We start from the raw sequence: 26,254 nt of genomic DNA, 5'->3' as shown, positions 1-26,254 counted from the left end.
TTGCCCTTGGGGTTAGGGGTTATTAAATATTCCCCCTTCCGGCTCTAAAATTAGAAGATTCTGTGCCTTTAGTAAGTGATCATTTTGAAGAAGATAGTGATATTGAATAGATGATATAATCGCACACTTTCTTCTAAATGTTAATATGCTTTTGTATACAAATGCCTTTGAATGTGAGGTAGCTGAAAGTGCTATGTAGAGTCAGGAAACTTACTAACTAGCCCGCCCTTTCTTTCTTTCTTTCTTTCTTTCTTTCTTTCTTTCTTTCTTTCTTTCTCTCTTTCTCTCTTTCTCTCTTTCTCTCTTTCGTGCTGGCGATTGAACCCAGGGATATTCTGTATCTGAGCTACACCCCCAGATCCCCCTCCTTTTATTTTTATTTTGAAACAGGGTCTCACTAGATTGTTGAGAGTCTCACTAAGTTCCTGAGACTGGGCTAGAACCTGTGATTCTCCTGTCTCAGCCTCCCAAATACTGGGATTACAGGCATGCGCCATCATGCTTAGCTAACTGAATTTCTTTGGGCATATTACTTGACCTTGATGAGTCTTTATTTCTTTTTCTTTAAAAAGAAAGAATGGTAGATGTGTCTTTAGGTCCTTCAACTATAATTAATGTTTACATTTTATTGTTTTCATGTTTATCTTAGGTTTTTAATAATTACTCCTCCTTGTGGTTTTTTGTAAGCTAATCCCCAGGCAAAGAGAATGTCTATTCCGCCAGCAGCCATACCTATTTGGCTGATAGCTGATGGAAGGTCATGGAGCTGTGGAAAGTGGTCCAGGAGGCAATTTTGTCTGTATTAAAATATAATTTACTAGTACATTAAGCTAACATAAGTCTTTTAAACTGACCTAACTGTGATTGGGACAATGATTTATGGAAATCAGATAGCTATTACTCCGTTATATTTCTTAGTGGTGTGACATTTTAAATGGTTGAAATTTTATTTTTAGTGTATGTAGTACCTGTGTTTTTCATGCAGAGGGAAGCAAAATAATTATGAGAAATTGAGAACTATGGAAGATTTTTTTCATCTCACCTTTAGTCATTTTCATTAACATTTTTAGATGCTAGGAAATACATGCATAATGGCTGTTGGTTCTGCTTTTGTTCTCTGTGTGCATGTACTTAAACTTCAGTTTAATTTGAAATTAAAAATTATTGTGGTTTCCTAGCAAATACTGGGAATAAATTATGTTTTTTGAGCTGGATTGTGAGCACCTGAAAGGTAGAGTGTTATTTGTAAATTTTCTCATATGTTGCAGATGTACTGGACATTATTAGTCTGTTGATGGAACTCTGCCTAAATTGCTAAAGCTGGCCTTGAACCTGCAATCCTCCTGTCTCAGCTCCCAAGTACTGAGATTATAGGCTTATGCCACTCACCCAGCTTTTTTTTTTTTTTAATTTTGAAACAATGTCTTAATAAGTTGCTGAGGGTCTTGCTAAATTGCTGAGGTTGATCTTGAACCTGTGATCCTCCTGTCTTGGCCTCCCAAGTACTGGGGTTACAGGTATGTACCATCATGCCTAGCAAAAAAAAAAAAAATTATTATTACTATTTTGTGGTACTGGGGATTGAACCCATGGGCATTCTGCCTCTGAGCTAAACCCCTGGGTCTATTTTATTCTGAAACAGGGTCTCACTAAATTATGGAGAGTCTCATTAAGTTATTTAGGCTTGTCATAAACCTGTGATTCTCTTTCTCAGCATCCCAAGTACTGAGATTACAGGCATGTATTATAAAACCAGGCGAAGAGGATTATTTTAATGATCGTTTTTTATTCTATGATAAAGACCTAGCCAGGCGTGGTGGCGCACGCTTGTAATCCCAGCATTTGGGAGGCTGAGACCTGGAGGATCGCGGTTCGCGGACAGCCTCAGCTACTTAGTGAGGCCCTCTGCAACTCAGTGAGACCCAGTTTCAAAATAAAGAATAAAAAATAGGGCAGGGGGTATAGCTCGGAGGTCAAATGCCCCTGGGTTCCATCCCCAGACCGGCAAAATAAATAAATAAATAAATAAGTAAGTAAATAAATAAATAAAAATAAAAAATAAAATAAAAACCTAAAATGAGCTGGGTGTGGTGGTGCACTTGTAATCCCCGCTGTTAGGAGGCGGAGACTGGAGAATTGCGCAGGTTCAAAGCCAGCTGCGCTGGCTTAAGAGACCCTGTTTCCAAAAATAAAAAAGTATAAAATAGGTCTGGGAGTGTAGCTCAGAGTTAGAAGGGCTTCCAGGAACCCCAGTACCACCACCAAAAAACAAAACAAACAAATAAACAAAAAACCTAAAATGTTTTGTTTACAATTTAGGGAAATGTGGTATTGTTTCTTTAGTTGTGTTTAATTCAATGATCTAATTCTTTTTTTCTTGTAGAATTAAAGAATTTTTTTTTTTATGGGGGAAGGGAGTGCTGAGGATTGAACCCAGGGGCTTTCTACTTCTGAGTTAACCCCTAGCCCTTCATTATTTTTTGTTTTGAAACAAGGTCTTGCTAGTTTGCTAAGAGTCTTACTAAGTTGCTGAGGCTGCCATCAAACCTGCAATCCTTCAGTCTCCACCTCCCAAGTACTGGGAGCATTACAGGTATGCTCCACCAGACCCATCTTATTTACTTATTTATTTATTTTGCAGTACTGGGATGGAACCCAGGGGCATTCTACTTCAGAGGACACCTCCAGCACTATTTTTTTCTTTATTTTGAAACAGGGTCTCACTGAGTTGCAGAGGGCCTCATTTAGTAGCTGAGGCTGTCTGCGAACCATGATCCTCTTGTCTCAGCCTCCCAAATGCTTTTTATTTTGAAATAGGGTCTTGCTAAATTGCTGAGATTGACATTGAACTTGCAATCTTCCTATTTCAGCCTCCCAAGTACTGGTATTATAAGTACTGTCTGACACACCTGCCTAGAATTATATACCTTTTACCAGAAACAATAGTGAAATATGAGCCAGGTATGGTGGTGGATGCCTGTAATCCCAGTACTTTGGAGACTGAGACAGGAGGATTGCAAGTTTCAGGACAGCATCTGCAAGTAATAAGACTCTTTATCAACTTAGACCCTTTTTCCAAACAAAAAATGAAACAGGGTTGGGGTGTAGACTGGAGGTAGAATGTCTCTGGGTTCCATCCTCAGTAACACACACACACACACAAAAGTGAAGTGTGAATATTTGAATTCTGACAGAAAAGATAATATAAACTTTTGGATTTTATTTTTGGTGATATGTGGAATTGGCAAAATTCTTGTCCCTCTATATCGGAGTTTCTCAACCTCTAAAATTTTGGACTGGATGAGTCTTTGTTTTGGGGAAAAGATGGCATCCTGTGATTTGTAAGATCTTTAGCAGCGTCTTGTGCCTCATCCTTGAGATTCTGCTAGCACCCACTGAGAAATATCTCCTGATATTGTCGGATGTGCCAGGGAACAAAACTGTTTTTCTTACTTACCCCTCTTTTTTGTAGGGAGGACTGAACCCAGGAGCATTCTACCTCTGAGATAAACACCCCAGCTCTATTTTAAATTTTTATTTTGAAATATTATCTTGTTAAGTTGCTGAGGGCCTTGCTACATGTCTGAGACTGCCCTCAAACCTTCCATCTTCCTGTCTCAGCCTCTCAAGTACTGCAATTACAGGTGTGTGTCACCACGCCTGGCTCCTCCTCGCCTCTTGAGAACTTGCTTTAGGTTTTTGTGGGCCAGGGCTTCTCAATTTTTGGCATGCACAGGAATCCCCAGGGATGCTGATTCAGTAAGTTAGAGGCAGAGCCCGAAATTCTGCATTCTTATTAAGCTCCCAAGTATTGTAAATATTGCTGAACAAAGCATCACACTGTGTGTGTGTGTGTGTGTGTGTGTGTGTGTGTGTGTGTGTGTGTTAATAGGGATTGAACTCAGAAGTATCCTACCTCTGAGTTATATCCCCAGCCCTATTTTATTATTTTTTATTTATTTATTTTTGGTGGTACTGGAGGTGGAACCTAGAGGCTTTCTGCCTCCAGGCTATACTCCCAGACCTATTTTATATTTTATTTGGAAACAGGGTCTAAGTTGCTGAGCGCCTCCATAAGTAGCTGAGGCTGGCTTCAAACCTGCGCGATCCTCCTGTCTCACCCTCCCAAGCGCTAGGATTACAAGAGTGCGCCACCACTCCCGGCTTATTTTTTATTTTCGAAACAGGGTCTCACTAAGTTGCAGATGGCCTAAGTTCCAGAGGCTGGCCTGAACCTGCAATCCTCTGATCTCAGCCTCCCAAGTACTAGGATTACAGGTGTGCGCCACCATGCCCAACTAAAGCACTAGACTTTAAGTAACAAGATTCTAGACAATTCTCTACTCTTAGCAAGTGGATGCATTCTCAGGAGGATCCAGTGAAAGTAATTATGGAAATAGTTAATTTACCATGAGTATTAGCCCAAACAACATAAGACTAGTAGAAACCAAGAAAACAAAGCATTGTCCTGCTAACCTAATAAAGTAGCTCTCTTAGTTTTTCTGTATTTCCCTTCAGGTATTATTTTTAATTGGATAATTCTAAGGAAATTTATATGAGTCTTTTTTTAAAATGCAGCATTGGGTATGGAACCCAGGGGCATTCTACCTCCGAGCTACACCCCAGCCCTGTTTTTTATTCTTTTATTTTGAAATGGTCTCACTGAGTTGCAGAGGGCCTCACTAAATAGCTGAGGCTGTCCTTTAGTTATGATCCTCCTGCCTTGGTCTCCTAAATGCTGGGATTACGAGTGTGCGTTACCATGCCTGGCTGCTGCTGCTGCTGCTGCTGCTGCTGCTGCTGCTGCTGCTGCTGCTGCTGCTGCTGCTTCTTTTTTTTCTTTTTTTGAGGGTTTGGGGATGGAACCCAGGGGCATTCGACCTCCGAGCTACACCCCTGCCCTACGTTTTATTCTTTATTTTGAAACCGGGTCTCACTGAGTTGCAGAGGGCCTCACTAAGTAGCTGAGGCTGACCGCGAACCGTGATCCTCCAGGTCTCAGCCTCCCAAATGCTGGGATTACAAGCGTGCGCCACCACGCCCGGCTCCATGCCTGGCTTCTATATGAGTCTCTTAATAAGGTCAAACGGGCTGTGCAAAGTTTTGTCTCATTAGGTGTTTTGTTTTGTAATACTGTGAATTTACTAGCCCATCCATAATATTTATTGTCTTTTGAGAGATCTGTGGTCACAAATTAAGGTAGTGAACTCTGCTGGGTGTAGTGGTGCACACCTATAATCCCAGACTGAGACCGAATGGTTGTAAATTTGAGGCTAGCCTCAGCAACTCAGTGAGACCCTTAGCAAGACCCTCTTTGTTTCTTTATTGTGTGTGTGGTACTGGAGGTTGGACCTAGGGCCATACTACCTCCAAGCTAAACCCTAAGCTCTACTTTTTTATTTTTATTTTTGTTTTGTTTTTATGGTACTAGGGGTTGATCCTAGCAGCATTCTACCTCTGAGATATACCCTAGCATTTATTTATTTATTTATTTGTTTATTTATTTATTTATTTAGGAACAGGGTCTTGCTAGATTGATTGCTTGCTGAGGCTGTTTTAAAACCTGTGATCCTCCTTTCTAAGCCTCCGAAGTACTGGGATTACAGTTATAGGCATGTACCACCATACCTGGCTGCAAGACCTTGTTTCAGAATGAAAAATAAAAAGGGCTGGGGATGTAGCTCAGAGGTGGGATACCCCTGGGTTCAATCCTCAATACAACATACAAGAAAAGATTGTGAGCTCTGCATATACTTAATCTGATGCTACTCAAGCTGTTCTTTTTTCTTTCTTCCTCTTTTTTCTTGAGAATTATTGACTAGACCTAAATTTAACCTAGTCTAAGGTAATTTTTTTTTACCTCAAGTGTTCTGGGCAAGATGTTAAATTAGGTTTACTAAGGCATATAAGTTATAATGTAACTTTACCCTCTAATTCTGTGATAAAAATCAATATAAAATGTAATGAAAATCCTAAAATGAAAAAAAGTCTCTGCATTTCATCTGTAATACCAAAATAATTGGTAAGCATACTTACTTGTCACATGCTGGATATAGTACATACTTATTTTCCCTCATTAACAAAGTGGTTGATCATGTTCACTGCTTTATCTTGCTATTGCTTAAAATAGCCCTCCTAGGACTGCTGCAAAGAAGATTTTTAAAAAAAGGAATAAAAGTCATTTTCTGTTAAAAAAATATACAAGGAGACTTAGAGGGGAGTATTAACTACTTCAGGAATGCCTTCATTATGAATTGGGGATATAGAATATCTATCCTCCTACCTGTCCTTTTAGATACATTATCGTTCTTACAGCAGCCTGTGAAGTTTGGGATGGCTATTGACAGTACCTAGTAAAATTTAAAATGTGCAAGCTCTTGACTCAGCAGTTCCAGTTCCAAGAGTCAGTGTTTGCATAAGTGTGGGTAAATAGATGTACACAGATGTTGATTCCAGTGTTCTTCCATTATAGCATTGTTAGAAATAAATGCAGTATTAAAAAGAAACCCACTAACCACTATATAAATGCCCATCAGCGGTAGGAGTTTAAAGTATGATGCACCCACAGTGCAGACTTATGGCTTATGAAGAAAGAGTGGAGATGGGTGGATATTACATGAAAAAAGCAAGTTGAAAAATTCTACCCCCCCCCCCGTTGTGTGTTACCCTTGGAGAGAAAAGGAGGGGGCCAGGAGGCAAGGGAGAGTGCCTACTCTTTTTTTAATTTAACCCAGGAGCATTCTATCTCTAAGCTATACCCCCAGCCTTTTTTTTTTTTTTTTTTTTTTGCGGGTCTGGGGATGGAACCCAGGGGCATTCGACCTCCGAGCTACACCCCCTGCCCTATTTTTTATTCTTTATTTTGAAACCGGGTCTCACTGAGTTGCAGAGGGCCTCACTAAGTAGCTGAGGCTGTCCGCGAACTGCGATCCTCCAGGTCTCAGCCTCCCGAATGCTGGGATTACAAGCGTGCGCCACCACGCCCGGCTTCCCCAGCCTTATTTTTTGTTTTAATTCTGAAACAGAGCCTCCCTAATTTGATGAGCATATCACTACTTACTAAGGTTGTTCTCAAACCTGCAATCCCCTTGTCTCAGCCTCCTAATTACTGGGATTACAAGTGAACACCATTATGCCCAGCTAAAGTTCCTCCTCTTATATGAACTTTTGGCTTTGAGGGTTTTTTTTTGTCACTTCTTTATTTATTTAATTAAACAAATTTTTGTTGGTGCATTGTACAATAAAATATATCTTAATGGAGTACAAGATGGTAGAGGCATACATGCACAGTGGCTTTGAATTTTGACAATGATCATACCTTTCTTTTGCAATGGAAGCTAAATTTTTTTTCTTTTTTTTTTTTTTGAAAGCTGAGTTTTGAGAAAATAAAAAAACAAATTTGAGTCCTAGTTCTGCCTCTAATATTTACTGCCTACTAATGTTAGACCAGCGATTCTCAAAAGAGGGCAATTTTGGTCCCCTCTATCCAACATTGGGCAATGTCTGGGGACATTTTTGGTGTGGGTAGAATCCAGGGGTGATGCTAAACATCTCACAGTGCACAAGAGAGCCCCCCACAGTAAAGAGTTATCCATCTCCAAGTATCAGTATTACCAAGTAGAGGAATCCAAGGCTGGTTGTGCACTGTGCAAGTGATGTAGCCAAGTTAGGCCTCAATGTTGTGGGGTTAAACATACCAGGAAATTGGGAGTCAAAAAGCAGACCAAGCTGGGCATGATGGTGCATGCTTGTAATCTTGGCGCTTGGGAGGCTGAGACAGGAGGATTGTACAGGTTCGAAGCCAGCCTCAGCTACTTAGGCTCTCAGCAACTTAGTGAGACACTGTTTCCAAGTAAAGTACAGAATAGGTCTGGGAATATAGCCCGGAAGTAGAAAAGCCCCTGGCTTCCACCCCCAGTATCAAAAAAAAAAAAAAAAAAAGATCAATCTTCAAGCCTATGAAGATAACACACCAGGAGACAGGTGGCCAAAACGTTAGCTCAGCCTTCAAAGACGTATATGGTCCATAGAGATACCAGGAAGCCAGAGCCAAGAAAAGCAAGTCATTAAGATCAAACCTACTGAGACAGGACAATGGCCTACCCTGCTCTAAAAATAATATTAGAAACTGTGGTGGTACATGCTTGTAATCCCAATACTTGGGTGACTGAGATAGAATTGCAAATTCAAAGCCAGCCCCAGCAATTTAGTGAGGCTGTCAGCAACTTAGACCCTGTTTACAAATAATCAAAAGGGCTGGGGGCCAGGCGCAATGGCGCACACTTCTAATCCCAGCATTTGGGAGGCGGAAAACGGAGGATTGCAGTTTGCAGACAGCCTGTTACTGAGGCCCTTTGCAACTCAGTGAGACCTTGTTTCAAAAAATAAAAAAAGGCTAAAAAACAGGACTGGGGGTGTAGTTCATAGGTGCAATGCCCCTGAGTTTCATCCTTAGTACTGCAAAAAAAAAAAAAAAAAAAAAGGGTTAGGGTTGGGGATGTAGCTCGGAGGTAGAATTCCCTTTGGTTCAATACCCAGCACCACACATATACACAAAATAATAATATTAGGGACCTTCCAAAAATGATAGGGACAAATTCTAGGTGGTGAGGATCAAGTACATGCATAAAATCGTCACTAAAATACCCTGTAGTAATCCTTATTTTATTAGTATAGTAAAAATTGCATGCCCAGGATGGAGATAGAACATGGGTTACATGAAGATCCATGATGGAGAGCCCAGGTGCAACTTAAACGCCATATCTGTTAACATCAAGAAGACTGTGCCTCTTATTATCCTAATAGCATAAGTAGCCAAAGGGTCAGTGACACGTGTCAGGTAGCACCCATCTCATTGTGGGGTGTACTCTGATGGCCATAGAATTATAATTATGAGAGTGTGAAGGTAAATACATGCACAATTTTGTACCCCAGGAAAGCAGGCGCCGAGTCTTCATTTTCTCCTCTACCCCTACCGAGCACCTGGCACCTATGCTGGTGAGGGAAGCAGCCAGTCGGGATTTGTTGAATGAATAAATCCAGCTTGATATCACATGCTAGGCTTCAGTATATTCAAGTTGTATTGGATTCTAAAGATTTACTTTTGGAAGAAACAACATTATAGCAGATGTTTGTTTGCCAGTCTGAAAATTGGCAAAAGACTTGATATCCACATCAGTTGCAGAATACATGGTTAACTTTTTCCAGAATCATAACTTTTTTTATAAAATCATGATTTTTTTTTTTTTTTGGTGGTACTGGGGTTTCTGGAAGCCCTTCTACCTCCGGGCTACACTCCCAGACCTATTTTTACATTTTTTAAAATTTGGAAACAGGGTCTCCTAAGCCAGCGCACGCAGCTGGCTTCGAACCTTCGTCATCCTCCTGTCTCTGCCTCCCAAGCGCGGGGATTACAAGCGTGTGCCACCACGCCCGGCCAAAATCATGATTCTTTATGGATAAAAAATATCATTAACTGCCACCAGGCCTGGCTGAAGACTTAAAAAGACCTTTTTTTTTTTTTCCTCCAGAACTGAGGATTGAACCCAGGTGCATTCTACCTCCAAGCTACATTCCCAACCCCTATTTTTTTTTCTCCTTAATCTTTATTTTTGAAACAGGGTCTAACTAAGTTGTGGAGGGCCTCACTAAGTAGCTGAGGCTGGCCATGAACTTGCAATCCTGTCTCAGTCTCTCAAGTACTGGGATTACAGCGTGTGCCACCAGACTTGGCTATAAGAACACATTTTAAACTACTTAGACGCTATCTGACATAGTAACATAATGTGATTTATTTCATTTGCTTTTTACAAGGCACCTAAGCAGAAATTATCCTTTTTATTAATGTTTTGTAGGGAAAAATGAAAACATGTAAAATGATCAGTATAATTCAGTAGATTGAAGAGTTCTTGCCACACATGTTTAACAATTGTTGACGTTTTGCCAACAGATACCCTTATTTTATATAGGTTAGAAAATTGTGTCACGGGAGGTTAACTGCTAATTAGTGGTACCAAGTACTTAAAGGCTTTCAGCTTTGCAGTTCTGTGTCCTTTCCTCACCATGCTAAGTACCAGGGTTATGTTTCTTTGAAAATAAATGTGACAGTATTTGAGAGGCTGAGACAGGAGGATTGTGGTTCGCAGCCAGCCTCGACTACTATTTAGCGAAGCCCTCAGCAACTCAGTGAGACCTTCACCAAGTTTCAAAATAAAGAATAAAAAATAGGGCTGGAGGTGTATCCCAGAGGTCAAATGCCCCTGGGTTCTATCCCCAGACTATACACACACACACACACACACACACACACACACACACACACCACACACAGAGATTTGAGGAAAGCTTTATATTGAACTGTGTTGAGAGTGCCTTATGCCACAGACACATTCTTCCTTTGTATTTTTGCAAGGTTCCATTGCCTAAGACATCTTGAGGCCATCTTTATTAGGATATTGGGAAGTCTTAGAAATCAGTTGCTTATAGGTATTTGTTGCAGTATTTTTGTGTATTTCACTATCAAGAGCTATAAGTTACCATTAACAGTCATTTGTGAAATAAAAGTGACCCTGTGCTGGCACTTAAATGCATATTCACAATAACCTTATAGATATTGTCTTACACCTGTGTCATAAATAAAGAAACTTATATGCAAAGAAATTAGACAACTTGCCTTCAGGTCACATAGTAAGCATTAGGAACCAGGTGGAAACCAACCTGTACATCTTCAAATCGTGTGTGTGTGTGTGTGTGTGTGTGTGTGTGTATGTGTGTGTGAACTCCAGTGCTCTATCATTGAGCTATGGCCTCAGACTTTTTTATTTAATCATTTATTTTTTGCGGTACTGGGGATGGAACCCAAGGGGCATTCAACCTCCGAGGTACACTCCCAGCCCTATTTTTTTAGTCTTTTATTTTGAAACAGGGTCTCACTGAGTTGCAAAGGCCTCCTAAGTTGCTGAGGTTGTCTGTGAACTGTGATCCTCCAGTCTCCACCTCCTGAATGCTGTGCCACCACACCCAGCTCCCAGACTTTTTTTTTTTTCTGGAGAATCAGTGGGATAGGGTAGTATATGGGAATTGGACTCAGGCAGTCAGGGTTTAAATCTGAGTGTCTGGCTAACCCGGGTCAGACTGCCTGTGAAATGGGGTTTACAACAGTAAGTGGTGTAGCAGGGCATGGTGGCTAATGTAAACATCCAGTATAGAATCATAGTTACAACATCTGTTGGTCTTTTATTTTTGCGGTTCTGGGGATTGAACCAAGAAGCATTCTACCTCCGAGCTACAGCCCCAGCCCAGCCTTATTTTTTATTCTTCATTTTGAAACAGGATCTCACTAAATTTCGGAGGACTCACTAAGTAGCCGAGGTTGGTCTTGAACTTATGATCCTCCTTTCTTTCTTTTTTATTTATTTATTTATTTATTTATTTATTTATTTATATTGGTGCACTGTATTCATACATCATAGTGGGATACAAACTTTTTGTAGACATACATGCACACATCACCCAGTCAGCCCCCACCCGATCCCCACCCCATTCTCTCCCCATCCCTCCCTCCCATGCTTGGCTTAGTGGTTGACATCTAGTATTATAGCAATTTATCCAAAATTAAAAATGATAATCTCACATAACAGTTTCATTTGTCTGATACCAAGCTTTTGATGACTTAAAGATAACATTTCAATATTTCTTTTTACTTTCTTTCTTACCAGAGAATATTTTTGTCTATTTTTTTAGGTGAAACTATCCTATATTTATATATTTATTTTTCAGAAAAAAATCTATCCTAATATGGAATATGGACTCTAGATACCCAAAACGATCTTGAAAAAGAACAAAGCTAGAAGATATATATTTTCTGATTTCAAACCATATAAAGCTACAATAATTGAAACAGTGTAGTACTATTCTAAAGGCAGATATATAAGCCATTGGAGTTAAATAAAAGCCTAGAGCTAAATTCTTCCCTATATTGTCAAGTTATTTTTGACAAGGTTTCCACGCACATTTGGTGGTGGAAATAATAATCTTTTAACTAAATATTGTTGAAACATAATAATTACATGGAAAAGAATATAGTTGGACCCTTACCTAATCCCATATACAAATATTAACTCAAAATAGATAAAAGACCTAAATATAAATCTTAAGACTATAAACTTTTAGAAGAAACTCTGGGTCATAAAACCTCACAACATTGAAATTGGCAGTGATTTCTTGGATATGATTTCAATGGCATAGGCAACAGAAGAGTATACAAACTCCCTAAAAAATAAAAATATTGTATATCCAAAGACAGTGTAAACAGAGTTAACAGTTACTAATAGAATGGGATAAAATATTTCCAAATGCTATATCTGAAGGTATATTAATATTCCAACTAGAAATCCTAAAAATTAACAACAATAAAGGCAAACAATACCATTTAGAGATAGGTAAAAGACTAACATAAGTAATGAATCTCCACAGATAACCAATCTTAGTTGACTGTTGGATGGAAACTCTTGTTTCTCTGGTTCTGGTGTGTGTTACCTATTTCTTCTTTGTAGTTAATCTCTTTGAGTATTTTCTCTAGTGCTGGTTTTGAAGACATAAATTCCTTCAGTTTCTGTTTGTCATGGAAGCTTCTTATTTCTCCATCTAATTTGATAGAAAGTTTTGCTGGGTAGGAAGTTTTTGGCTGGAAGTTGTTTTCTTTCAGAGTTTGGAATATGTGACTCCAAGCCCTTCTGGCTCTCATGACTTGGTTTAGGAAGTCTGGAGTGATTCTAATTGGTTTGCCTCTGAATGTCACTTGGTCCTTTGATTTTGTTGCCTTTAAGATTCTCTGCTTGGCTTCCACATTGGTCATTTTGACAATTATGTGGCGTGGGGATCCTCTTCTCCGATCCTGTCTAAAAGGAGTTCTATAAGTTTCCTGGATCTGTGTATCAACCTCTTGCTCTATGATTGGAAAATTTTCTTCTATTACTTCCTTGAAGAGATTGTTGATCCCTTTGGTTTCACTTTCTTTTTTTTTTTTTTTTTTTTTTTTGGTGGTACTGGGGTTCCTGGAAGCCCTTCTACCTCCGGGCTACACTCCTACACCTATTTTATATTTTTGAAACAGGGTCTCTTACGCCAGCGTGGCTGGCTTCGAACCTGCGCAATCCTCCTGTCTCTGCCTCCCATGGTTTCACTTTCTTTTCCCTCCTCTATTCCAATTATCCTTAGGTTAGCTCTCTTAAAATGGGCCCATATTTCTTCAATATCAGATTCCTGCTGTCGGATATTTTTTCCCAGATTAGAAACTATGCGTTCATTTTTGGAATGATCATCTTCTAAGAGCGAGATTCTGTTCTCCATGTGGTCTAATCAGTTGTTTGTGCTTTGAATTGAGGCCTTTACTTCATTAATTGCATCCTTTATCTCTTTTTGGCTCTCTCTGAGTTCTTTTCGAAGCACCTCTATTATTTCTACAGTTATTTTCCTGATTTGATCTAGAAATCTCTGTTTTTCTGTTTTATCGGGTTCTGATGTTGTGGGGTTGTGGGCATTCATTGCTCCAGTGTTATTCCTCTTTCCCATGATTTCGGAAGTTTGTGCCTTCTCTGGGTTCTTCCCTTGGGTCACTATGACTTCACTTTAAGGTGTTCTGAATCTCGAGTCTGTGGTATCTCAGACCCCACTACTCCTTTACTGGGTTGTATCACAGAGTCTCCAACCCAGAGAGTCGATAGAGGCTGCTTTAGACTGTGGGGGGTGCCAGGTTGCACGTTCTCCTATGGTGTGATATCTCTGCCACCGCCACTCCCCCACTGGGTCAAGTCCCAGGGAGTACAGTACTGGGATTTCTCCTCTGTGGCCCGCAATTTGACTTACTGTTCTTGAGTACGCAGATGTAGCTGTACTGGATTTGGTGAATTCTCTGCTGCTGCCACCGGTGGCAATATGGCACCGCTGCTACGCCCTCGGCCGTGAGGCTGGCGTATTTCTTCTTGGTTTTGATTTCCACTCTGAATCCCTACAGCGTGTGCTGAGTTCGGCCACTGGGAGCTTTAGATTTTACCTGTGGCGAGAAATCCCGCCTGGCTGTTCCGCAGCGGCTCACCTCGGCTTGCTGTAGCCGTCCGGTGAATTTGCCGCTGCCGCCGGCAGTATGGCGCTGCTGCCGCGTCCTCGGGCGTGAGGCCGGTGTATCTCCTCTGTGGCTCTGAGCTCTGTTCTCAGTCCGCTTTCTCTCTGGAGCCTGGTGATTTTTTTGTTTCTCTGGTGATGGTGTTTTCTGGCTATGAAAGGTGCTGATTTTGTGGTAATGGAGATTGGTTGTTAGCAGGGCTCTTAATCCCCGCTTTTCTCGGTCACCATCTTCCCGGAAGTCCCAGACTTTTTGATATATTTATTTGTTTATTTTTTGTGGTACTGGGAATTCAGCCTGGGGGCATTCTACGTCTGGGCTACATTCCTAGTCCTATTTTATTTTTTGTTTTGAAACAGGGTCTCGTTAAGTTGCTGAGACTGGGTTAGAACCTACAATCCTCCTGTCTCAGCTTCCCAAATCCAGAAAATAGAATGCTCCTGAATTCCATCCCTAGTACTACCAGAAAAAAAAAAAAAAGTCTTTCCTACAGTGGGCCCCTGCAGTATTCCCATCACAATGAGTGGTTCTACCTAGCTCTTCAATCTAAAAACTATGAGTTATCTGTGAAACCACTTTCTCCCCCATCACTGTATCCAACCCATTAGGTAGGATACTGTTGAATTTACCTCAAATCCATCTTTCTTAACACGTCCACTACCACCAGCCTAGCACAAGCTATCTGCATCTCTTTCCAGGAATACAACACATTTACTACTATAACTGGTTTTCTTGACACCCACCACCACCACCTGGTTTTCTGCATCATTACCTAAACAATCTTGAACAAAACAGTGCTGTTACCCACTGGCTCAAAACTCTCTGAGGCAGCTTTCTAACATTTAATAAAGACCCAAATCATGAAGGCCAAAGTGCTGCCAGGTTTGTCCCATGGACTTCCACTCTAGCCACACTGAAGTCAAGTTCTTAGACACAACCACGACAGTGTATTTGGAAACAGGGTCTCACTAAGTTTTGAGAGCCTCACTGAGTATCTGAGGCTGGCTTTGAACCTGCTCCATCCTTCTGTCTCAGCCTCCCAAGTACTGGGATTACAAATGTGCACCACCACGCCCAGCTCTCTTATATTTTAGTTAGGAAGTCATGGCTATAAATATCTCTATATGTTGTCCCAATCAGATATTAAACCAAAATCTGATGTCCGGGGTCTCTCAGAGGAATACATGTCCTATTTGGCCACTGCCAGCTATCGTCGCTGCAGCCATGATCGCCACTGCGACTGTGGCCACTGCCATCTTGGCCCTCTCCTGAGATTGTGTTTCAAAATAAAAATAAAATAGGGCTTGCTTATAGAGCCCTATAAGCTCGGATATAGAGTTACAGGTGTGTACTATGCTCTTTTTTTTTATTTTGAAACAGGGTCTCTCAAAGTTGCTGAGGGTCTTTTTAAATTGCTGAGGCTGGTCTTGAACTTGAGGCCCTCTTATCCTAGCCTCCCTAGTACTAGGATTACAGATGTGTGCTACCATGCCTGGCAATGTGTGTGTGTGTGTGTGTGTGTGTGTGTGTGTGTGTGTGTGTGGTGTGTTGGGCCCGGGGGCATTCTACCTCAAAGCTACTCCTAGCCCTATTTTATTTTTTACTGGGAAATAGGATCTTGCTAAGTTGATGAGTTGCTGAGTTGCTGAGGCTGGTTTTGAACCTGCAACCCTCCTGTCTCAGTTTCCCAAGTACTGGGATTATAGACATGTGCCACCATGCCTTTAAGAGATTGGGGTCTTGCTTTGTTGCCCAGGTTGGCCCAAATTTCTAGGCTCAAGTGATCCTCTTGCCTGCGCCTCCCACACTCTCTCATAACTGGGGGCCTCAGGCCTGTGCCACTGTGCCCAGCAACCATTTTTAAGTGTGCAGTTCAGTAGTACTCAGTATACTATCAACAGATTGCCAGAACTGTTCACATTACTTTGCTGATCTCCAGAACTTTTTCATCCTGCAAGAATGAAACTTTATATCAATGGAGCAGCAACTCCCCATTTTCCCATTCCCAGCCCCTAGGCCATATTCTTTGTTTCTATGGAGTTTACTTTCGATACCTCATACAAGTGGAATCATGTACTACATTTTGTGATTGGCTTATTTCACTTAGCACAATATCCTTGAGGTTCATCTATGCTGTAAGAGGTATTAGAATTTCCTTTTTAAATATGAGTGTTTCATTGTATTTATAGGCACCACATTTTATCTGTCATCCTTCTGTCAATAGGCATGTAGGTTGCTTCCACCTCTTGGTGGTGTTTTCTTATTTTTTGGTATTGGGGATTGAACCCAAGGGCATTCTACCTCCAGGCTACACTCTCAGCCCTTTTTATTTTGAAACAAGGTCTTGCTAAATTGCTGAGGCTGGGCTCAAACCTGCCATCTTCCTGTCTCAGCTTCCTGAGTACCAGGAAGGGCCAGCTTGTTTCTATTTTTGCCACAATGTTGACTGCAGTAAACATCCTTGTGCATATATCCTTCTTCTCCTGGTGCTTTTATTATTGTGGGAGTCAGATGTGGGGTTACTGAATCAAGGAGCTATATATGTTTATACTGACAAATTTCACAAGATTAAATATTAATTTTAGCAGGGTTACTTCTCAGAAAGGTTTGCACGTCTGCCATTAGTGTTTGAAAGCAACAAAATCTGTCTTCATTTAATCCTAGGTTCATTGACATCAAGGAAGGTTGTCCCCCCCCTCCCCCAAACATACAGAAAACCCACCACAAAATAAAGTAGGGCCAGGGGTGTAGTTCAGAGGTAGAATGCCTCTGGGTTTAATCCCTAGTATCATATACATATACAAAAGAGAGAAAGAAAAAAAAAGAAGGAAAAAAGAAAAGTAATGTCCTAGGATTCTCAGGAACCAGGTTGAAAGTCGCTTATTCAGAGTATTTGAGTAGGATAAGCAAATGCTAATTATACAACTTTTCAAATGTATTTTCAGGTCTGATCCAGTTTATTTAGAATTTAGCTTATGTGTGGTATTGTGCAGCCTATGTCAGTCCTTCCTACTGGGATGTAAATGTGGTGCCTGTGGTGCTGGGAATTGACCTAGAAGCATTCTACTCTACCTCCAATCTACACTTCTACCCCATTTTTTTTGTTGTTGTTGTTGCGGGTTTGGGGATGGAACCCAAGGATATTTGATCTCTGAGCTACACCCCCCTGCCCTATTTTTTTATTCTTTATTTTTGAAACTGGGTCTCACTAAGTTGCAGAGGGCCTCACTAAGTAGCTGAGGCTGTCCGTAAACCGCGATCCTCCGGTCTCAGCCTCCCGAATGCTGGGATTACAAGCGTGCGCCACCGCGCCCAGCTTGATGCTCTCTGTTCTGTTATCTGTATGCTTGCCGCAGCTGTCTTATACCAGGCACCTGTCCAGTAAATGCTCAACAAATTAAAGATCGCGTGGGCTCATGATCTCTCACAAGCTCTCAGGGTGTGGCACTAAGTTCTAGAAACTTGTCACGAGGTGGACGATGTTAGAGTGACCAGAACAAGAGGCTGATGGGAGCCTCGGTGTCCTCCAGAGCTCTTCCATACTGAGCTCTTACCTGGACCTTATTTATGAAGTGAGGGGAGTACACTGGATTGTCTCCTTTTTAATATCCCAAGAGGCATGAGCTTAAAGCATTTAGAACCAACTAAGAAAGCATGACCACTAAGTAGAATTTGAGCGCACTGTCAAAGTTTTATGCTAAAATACTGCTGATATTGGCACCTGTCCTTTATGTAAAGTGTGCTAATAAGGAAACGATATTTCTAATACCAGCCTTTTTGGATAGTTGTCTCACATATTACATTCGAATAAAAGTGCAATGGAGAAAAAAATGGTGTTTCTATTATTGGATGTATCACAAAGGTATCCACCGAGCAGTACCTTGAAAGTTCTCATTATGATGTTGGGATTGAATTATTTTATTTATACCCTAATCTGTATGTCAAGTAAGATTTGAGATAGCAATTTAAGCTAGTTTACCCCCCCTACCCTCAAGATCATAAAAAAGATGCTATTGAGTGACATTTTCTTTATGTTTATTACCTTAAATTTGGGGCATTTCTGCGACAATAAAAATTCTTAAAATAGGGTTAAAGTAGAAAAATGTCTCAATAATGCTCTATTAACTTGAAGCTCTAAAGTGAACAGCTTTTATACATTAAATATGTGCCTCCAGATACAGTATTCTAATTTAATCTAAATAGCCAGTGCTCTGAATTCCCTAGTAAGCAGACATTTATGAGAGGCATGACACAAACTGTGATATTTATAGATTAAATTTTAAACTGCTTAGGGAAGCATGACAATAAATCTCTGAGGTTGCTGTATAATGAAGAAATGGGCAGTGAAGGAAAACTGGAATCGGTTTCTCCAGTTACAGCCACTTTCGATAGCTTTGTACAGAAATCACAGTTCATTGTAATAAAAAGAGGATTTAATGAAAAATGCTAGTTTTCTGTCAGACTATTCTTTTAGATTGGAGAAGGATCATCACAATCAGCTATTATAATTCCGATACATATGTTTGATGATAAACTGGTGACATTTTTTCAAGTAAATGTTTTATCTTAACAAAATTGTTAAGTTTGTGTAAATGTCATGCTTAAATTTCACACATTTTCGTAAGAGACTCTGGTCCAGATAACACTGAAAACTCATTTTTTTTTTTTCAGGGAGTCTAGTTTAAGCTCAGTAGAAGTACAAACCTAATTACGACCCATAGATATAACCAGTCTTTGGCCATGACATCTAAAATGATTTTTGTTTTTGTCACTGGGGATTAAACTCAAGGACATTCTACTATTGAGCTACACCCCAGTCCTTTTTATTTTTTATTTTGAAACGGATTCACTAAATTGCTGAGGGTCTGGTTATAATGCTGAGGTAGGCTTTAAAACTGCAATCTTGGGGGAGTGGTAAGTGGGCCTGGGCCACCCTCTCCCCTCATGCCATTTTGGCATGGGGCTGTAACTATTTTCTGTATTTCTATTTTCTGTATTTCTATCTTTTTAATAAACTTCTTTAAAACATAAATAAAACTGCAATCTTCTTGTCTCAGCCCCCCAAATACTGGGATTATAGGCATGTGCCACCATACCCCTCAGTATTAAAACTTTTAAGTCTTAAAACTTTTAAGAATTGTAAGACTTGGGCCGTAAAGTAGTTTAATGCAAATGTATAGCAAACAAAGATATGACAAATTTAAATTCATTAAATATTTATATTTTACTTACATTTTATAGACTTTGCTTCAGTATATCTGTTTTCTAAGTTTGGAATTTGATGACAAGGAATCCTGGCAGCCCTGACAATTGAAAACGTTTTGTTACTTAGATTTTGTTTTGTTTTTGTGGTGCTGGGGATTGAACATAGGGCTTCTTACTTGCTAGGCAAGAGCTCTATTGCTGGGATATGCCCTCAGCCCCTAGTACTTGCATTTTAAATGATTCGGTACTGAGCGCCGAGTGTGAGTTTTTGAGGGATGTAGCATATTTCCATAGTGAGTAATTTAACTAAGAATTATATCTGAACCAGTCTTCCTTATTTGATCACAACTGCTTGTATTAATATTTCAAAGGTCTCATTAATCATAGCCCAGGTTTTAAATTGAGTCTTTAATAATGTTGGTTTTTAAAAATATAAGATAAGCCAGTATACTAACTTCTACAAATTTGTTGTACAGGATTATCTGAACCATCCTTGGTTGCAAAACATGAAGACAGTTTATTCAAGGATTTATTTCAAGACTATGAAAGATGGGTCCGTCCTGTGGAATACTTGAATGATAAAATCAAAATCAAGTTTGGCCTTGCAATATCTCAACTAGTGGATGTGGTAGGTGTGCATGTTGTTGCGTATTCCATATCACACTGTTTGGTGAGAGTCTGTTGTGTGCCAAGGCACCAGAAGTTATCAGTGTTAAGACCCTTTTCTTCAAGGAACTCACTAGGGAAAAATAACTGCTGTGCTTATATGCTATTGTATAGTTTAGACATTATATTTTTTTTGTGTGTGTGGTACCGGGGATTGAACGCAGGTGCATTCTACCCCTGCGCTACACCCTCAGTCCTATATTATTTTTACTTTGGAACAGGGTCTTGCTAGGTTACTGAGTCTCACTACTTGCTGAGGCTGTCCCTGAACCTGTGATCCTCCTGTCTCGGCCTCCTAAGTACTGGGATTACAGGTATGCACCACCACACCCAGATCAGAAATTATTTTATCTTATTTGGTAATGATAGTAGGTTTACCACTACAAATGCAAAAATATTAAAGCATTTAATATTGAAGTTTCTCCTTTAATGTGTTAAGCAGTTGTCAAAAAATGTAAGAGAAACTGTTCAAGAACAGAATCACAGTTACTTAGGACCAAAAAGTATCTCATTGTCTCAGCATCACATTTATAACATTTCAGAGATTTTTTCATGTGACATTCACAAGGGAGAATAAGTTTCTTTAATAACTCATATTCAAGAAATCCTTCCTATTTAAATTAAAAATTTACACTAATTTTTTTGTGTGTGTGTGTACGTGTGTGATTGGGGATTGAACCCAGGAGCATTCTATCTTTGAGCTACACTCCCAGTCTTATTTTATTTCTATTTTTGAAACAGGGTCTCTGTAGGTTGATGAGAGTCTAACTTCTTGCTGAGACTGTCCTCAGTCCTGTGATCCTCCTGTCTCAGCTTCCCAAGTACTGGGAGTAGGTGGTTACCACCACGCATGGCTTATTTTTATTTTATTTTAAAACATGGGCCTGGTAGGTTGCTCAGAATCTTGGTAAGTTGCCGAGGCTGGTCTTGAACCTGTGATCCCTCTGTCTCAGCCTCCCAAGTACTAGGATTACAAGTGAATGCCACCGTGCCCAGCCATTTTCTTATTGTTAACAGATGGATTATTCACAGTTTTCTTATAAAGGACAGTGATGATGTTTGTATACAAATATCTAAATTTCTCCTTTCCTGAAGAAAGATAGTTACTAAGGAGTTTGGGGAGTTGCTCAGTGGCAGAGAAAGAGACAGACAGACAGACAGACAGACACTTTTTGAGAAAAGAACCCAGAAAATTGGAATGTCATCACTATAAGAGGGAAAGAGGCTGTAGTCAGTCAAGAGGAGGGTCAAGAGCTCTGGAGACTGAGAATAGAAAGTTCACTGAACTGCTTCTAAGTGGTTTTATGTGCATTTTTCACTGAGGTCTTTCCTTTCAACCCTGTAATCATGCTTGCTGGTTTTCCCTCAAACTTTCTACCAGTTCCTACCTTACTTTCTACAAGCTCTGCTTTTTAAAAAAAAAAATCACCATGTTGGCTTGTTTGCTTTGATTTTACTTTTATGATCAAGTTAAAAAAACACCAAAACATTTCTTTGCTTGTATATAGTTCAGATGGCTCCGCTGTCTGTTTTCATCCTGGCTCTTGTCCACATGTCCTTACTCAATTTCATTTTTGTTGCCTCCGCCATTGTGTGAGCACATAGATGCTCAGGAGAAAACTGCAGTCACATTCAATTAGGCTGCAGTGCCAGCCAGTGGGCTCAGTACCACATCTTTAAGGCCAGTTACAAACTTTTATTCTTTTGTCTACAATACTGTTAAGAATACCAACATTTGATTGGATCCTAACTTGTACACAGTTTTCTAGGGAAAACACCCATCATTTTCATTAGATTTTCAAAGATGACCTACTGTCATACAACACTCTAGGTATTATGTTTACCAGAATTCTCCTATATATAAATGCCTCTGCTTAGAACTTTTGTGGAACAGACGGGTCAGCAGTTATTTTGGAGGTTATATATCTCTGGACAGTAGAGCTGGTGGGATAAAGTTTAGATTCAAGAGATTCAAATTTGCTGGTGGTACATGCTTGTAATTCTAGTTCCTGGAAGGCTGAGACAGAAGGACCATAGGTTCATGGCCAGCCTCAGCTACTTAGCCCTTTTGTAACTTAGTGAGACCCTGTTTCAAAATGAAAAATAAAGCCTGGTGTGGTGGTGCAAGTTTGTAATCCCAGTACTTGGGAGACTGAGACAGGAGGATCGCAGTTTGCTGACACACTCAGCTACTTAGTGAGGCCCTTTGCAATTTAGTGAGACCCTGTTTCCAAATAAAATATAAAAAATAGATCTGGGAGTGTAGCCCAGAGGTAGAAGGCCCGTGGGTTCCATCCCCAGTACCACAAAATAAGTAAATAAATAAAAAATAATAAAATAGGGCTGGGTAACTTGGAGATAGAATGGCCCTGGGTTCGATTTCTAGTTACTAAAAAGAAAAAGAAAAAGAGAGAGAGAGATTCAGATTTTAGAATTTGTCCCACCTCTAATTGGTGGTAGGATTTTAGTCAACATGCTTCACTGGCCAATTTATAGCTGCCAGATGAAGGGATTGCAGATAACACCTCTAGGTCCTCTCCAGCTCTAGTTACTTAATCAAGGACAGTCGCTTGGAAGAGGAACTGCTATTCCTTATTTCTTGGTAATTCTTCCTCTGACCTGGGGACTCACAGAGCTGCCTTTGTTCCTGGATGTGCTTCCTTCAGGTCTCCTCCTTTCTGAGTCACTCACCTGTTGGGTTGGGTTAGGGCTGGGAGCCTCCTGTTACCTGACCATTTATACTCTGCCCTCTCCCAGGTGCCTCCTCCTGTGGGTCTCTGCTCTGCACCATGACCTGCGTGTAGCAGATCAGAGACTGGTGATTAGGATGAGCATTTGCTGGTTCACTTGGCTCCATGAAATTTCAGTAAAACTCAGTGGAAAAAATGTCACTTTAATTAGGTCTTGGAAATTTAGAAAAGAACTGGGATAACAAAGATATGACAATTAAAGGAGTAAGTGACAGATACTAAAGACCCTAGGTTCTCTAGAAAAGTATATGCTGTAAAAGCCTTATGAAATGCTAAGACTTCAGTATTTTTTGTACACAGCTGACCCATAGGGAGGTTCAAATTCTTGCCTCAGCAGAAGTAAATGACTTCAAGGGATTGCTCCTCAGGAATGCATGGGAATGCCATGTCTCCCTTGTCTTAACATGCACCCTCATTTTACCTCTGAACTCAAGATAGGTTTTATGATTATGGCAACTTGCAATTCATCAACAGCTTTTATTCTCCTTTTAGTGCTATACGCATAAAATAATGCTGTGCTTTTATTTATTTATTTATTTATTTATTTATTTATTTATTTATTATTTATTTTGTGGTACTGGGGATGGAACCCAGGGGCATTCTACCTCTGAGCTACACCCCCCAGCCTATTTATTATTATTATTATTATTATTATTATTATTATTATTAATTTTTTTTTTGGTGGTACTGGGATTTCTGGAAACCCTTCCTCCAGGCTACACTCCCAGACCTATTTTAATATTTTTTATTTGGAAACAGGGTCTCTTTAAGCCAGTGCGGCTGGCTTCGAACTGTGCGATCCTCCTGTCTCTGCCTCCCAAGTGTGGGGATTACAAGCATGCGCCACCATGCCCGGCTTTTATTCTTTATTTTGAAAAAGGGACTCACTGAGTTGCAAAGGGCCTCACTAAGTAGCTGAGGCTGTCAGCGAATGACGATCCTCCTGTCTCAGCCTCCCAAATGCTGGGATTACAAGCATGCACCTCCATACCCGGCTACTATGCTTATATTTTAGATTCTGTCTTAAATTTGAGGAAATAAAGTAGTTAATACCATGAATGTTAAATTTTAAAATGCCAATAGTATGCTTTAGGGTAGTTTACATGAAATATGGAGTGTGTTCAAAGGAATAATGTGAAATTAGGCTGCAAAAAACAAAAAAAAGTCCTAATTCTCTACACAACCAGATTGATGAGCAGGATGTCGGTGCTACATGGAGAGGAGTGTTTGTATAAAAACATCGAACTAACTTGAATTGTCTAATGAAATAAGCTTATTTAAATTTTTATTTATAGGATGAGAAAAACCAGTTAATGACAACGAATGTCTGGTTGAAGCAGGTATGTTTAACATTTGAACAGACACCCAACTAGTAGCGGGCACCAGTGTTCTACTATATGGCTTGCAGCACGAAGGGGCATGAAGATGTGGTCCCAAAGAATTGGCAGGATAAAGAAAGCGTAGATGGAGTCCTTAGAGTCTATCCATTAATATTTTCTGAGCACTTCCTATGCGTCAGGCACTGGGAAAACCACAGTGAACAAGACCAAGCCAGGCGGCGGTGCACATCTGTCTGTCATTCCAGTACTTGTGAGGCTGAGACGGGGTAGTGCAGGTTCAAGACCAACTTAGTGAGACTGCGCAACATAGCAAGACCGTGTTTCAAAATAAAGAATAAAAAAAGGGCTGGGGGTATAGCTTGGCGGTAGAATGCCCTGGGTTCAATTCCTAGTACTGCACGCACCAAAAGGTTTTCCATTGACCACACATATGTCCTCAATGGCTCTTGAGTGCTTCCCTTTCTTCAGCATCCCTAATTCTTATACCTATTAGCAGTTCCCGAAACTCTTATTTTTATTTTATTTTATTTTTTGCTGTACTGGGGATGGAACCCCAGGGGCATTTTACCTCCAAGCTATTTTTTATTCTTTATTTTAAAACAGGGTCCCACTGAGTTGCAAAGGGCCTCACTAAGTAGCTGAGGCTGTCCTTGAACTGCGATCCTTCTGTCTCAGCCTCCCAAATGCTGTGATTACAAGCGGGTGGGTATCACCACGCCCGGCTTTTGAAACTCTTATTTTGATGTGATTACAGTAGTGTTACTGCATGGAAGTTGAACAGGGTGTTTAAATATGTGGAATGTGAGCCAGGTGCAGTGATGCACATCTCTAATCCCAGTTTTTAGGGGGTTGAGACAGGAGGATTGCAGGCTCAAGGCCAGCCTCAGTAACTCAGTGAGACTCTGTTTCAAAATAAAATATAAAAGGGCTGGGGGTATAGTGCAGAGGTAGAATGTTTTTGGATTCAATCTCCAGTACAAAAAAAAAGTGTAATGTATAATAACTCCAACTCCCCTTTGCATGCATCAGTCCAACCGAATAGGGTGATAATACATTGGGAAAGTGAATGTTTCCCTTGAAGGTGGACCTTTGAGGCCCATGGCTTCGAGTCCTAGCTGTGGTCAGTGGGCGGGAGAAGATTCTGCACAGAGCCATGAACACATCACCTTTGGCTGCTACTGTGGCTGGGAGGCCCATGGTTAGAACCTTTGCTGAGGGCCCACACCACTGAGATGCACTTGAGTTCTCTATATTGGTGGTAGAGATGATTTCATGCCTAAAATTTCCGGGTTTGACACAGAGTATAGTTTTCACTATTTTCTACTGTTATTTTGGTTGGAATTGAGGCAGATTTCTTTGTTTTAAAGGAATGGCTAGATGTAAAATTAAGATGGAACCCTGATGACTACGGTGGAATAAAAGTTATACGTGTTCCTTCAGACTCTCTCTGGACCCCAGATATTGTTTTGTTTGATAAGTAAGTTATATTCTAAAAACTGTTTTGTTTTTCCCAAAGAAAACTTGTTTTACTGTTAGGCAGTAATCATTTTCCCTTTTGAAAATTGCTTAGCAAGCTGGGCATGATGATGCACGCTTGTAATCCCAGCATTTGGTGGGGGGGGACTGAGACAGGAGGATCGTGGTTCAAGGACAGCCTCCTCAGCTACTTAGTGAGGCCCTTTGCAACTTAGACCCTGTTTCAAAATATAGACTAAAAAGTAGGGCTTGGGGTGTAGCTCGGAGGTAGAATGCCCCTGGGCTGCAAAAGAAAAAGAAAGAAAGAAAGAAAGAAAGAAAAGGTGTTCTCTAATTTCTGAAATTTGCATGAGTTAGAAACTACAGAAAGCTGTAAGGAAAGAGGGGGAGATGAGAGACAACTACTGCTGCTTACGCATACAGTGAATTTATATTGCCTGGCAATGTACTACTAAGTGCCTTGTGTGCTTCATGTCATTTGATGCTGGATGTGGGTACATCCATTTTATACATGAAGAAGCAGGCCCAAGATCATACACTCACACGTAGCGGGTGGGCTTGGCTCCAAGGCAGTGTGACGTCCCCATCTCTCCTCTCTCCTCTTATTCACTAGACTCTGTGTGGCCAGTTTACAGATTAGGGGAATATGTTTTTTAGTTGAGGTCATATATTATGTTCAGATATGCATCCTTCTA

General features: G+C 40.4%; 1 protein-coding gene across 3 annotated transcripts in view; it reads left to right on the top strand.

Moving 5' to 3' along the window:
* The window catches only part of CHRNA5 (cholinergic receptor nicotinic alpha 5 subunit), a gene marked incomplete at both ends in the record, with an annotated part of 34,211 nt that overhangs the window by 1,466 nt on the left and 6,491 nt on the right, over nucleotides 1–26,254 (top strand). For all 3 annotated transcript variants that reach the window (XM_080690761.1, XM_080690759.1, XM_080690760.1), the window contains 3 exons: nucleotides 19,804–19,955; nucleotides 24,039–24,083; nucleotides 25,451–25,560. In XM_080690761.1, coding sequence (XP_080546887.1) covers nucleotides 19,804–19,955; nucleotides 24,039–24,083; nucleotides 25,451–25,560 — 307 coding nt within the window. The remainder of the gene's footprint in view (nucleotides 1–19,803; nucleotides 19,956–24,038; nucleotides 24,084–25,450; nucleotides 25,561–26,254) is intronic.

The sequence above is a fragment of the Muscardinus avellanarius genome, assembly GCF_963383645.1.
Source record: "Muscardinus avellanarius genome assembly, chromosome: 3".
Classification (NCBI taxonomy): Eukaryota; Metazoa; Chordata; class Mammalia; order Rodentia; family Gliridae; genus Muscardinus; species Muscardinus avellanarius.
The sequence above is the reverse complement of the archived record's forward strand: the minus strand, read 5'-3'. Positions and strand labels throughout refer to the sequence as shown.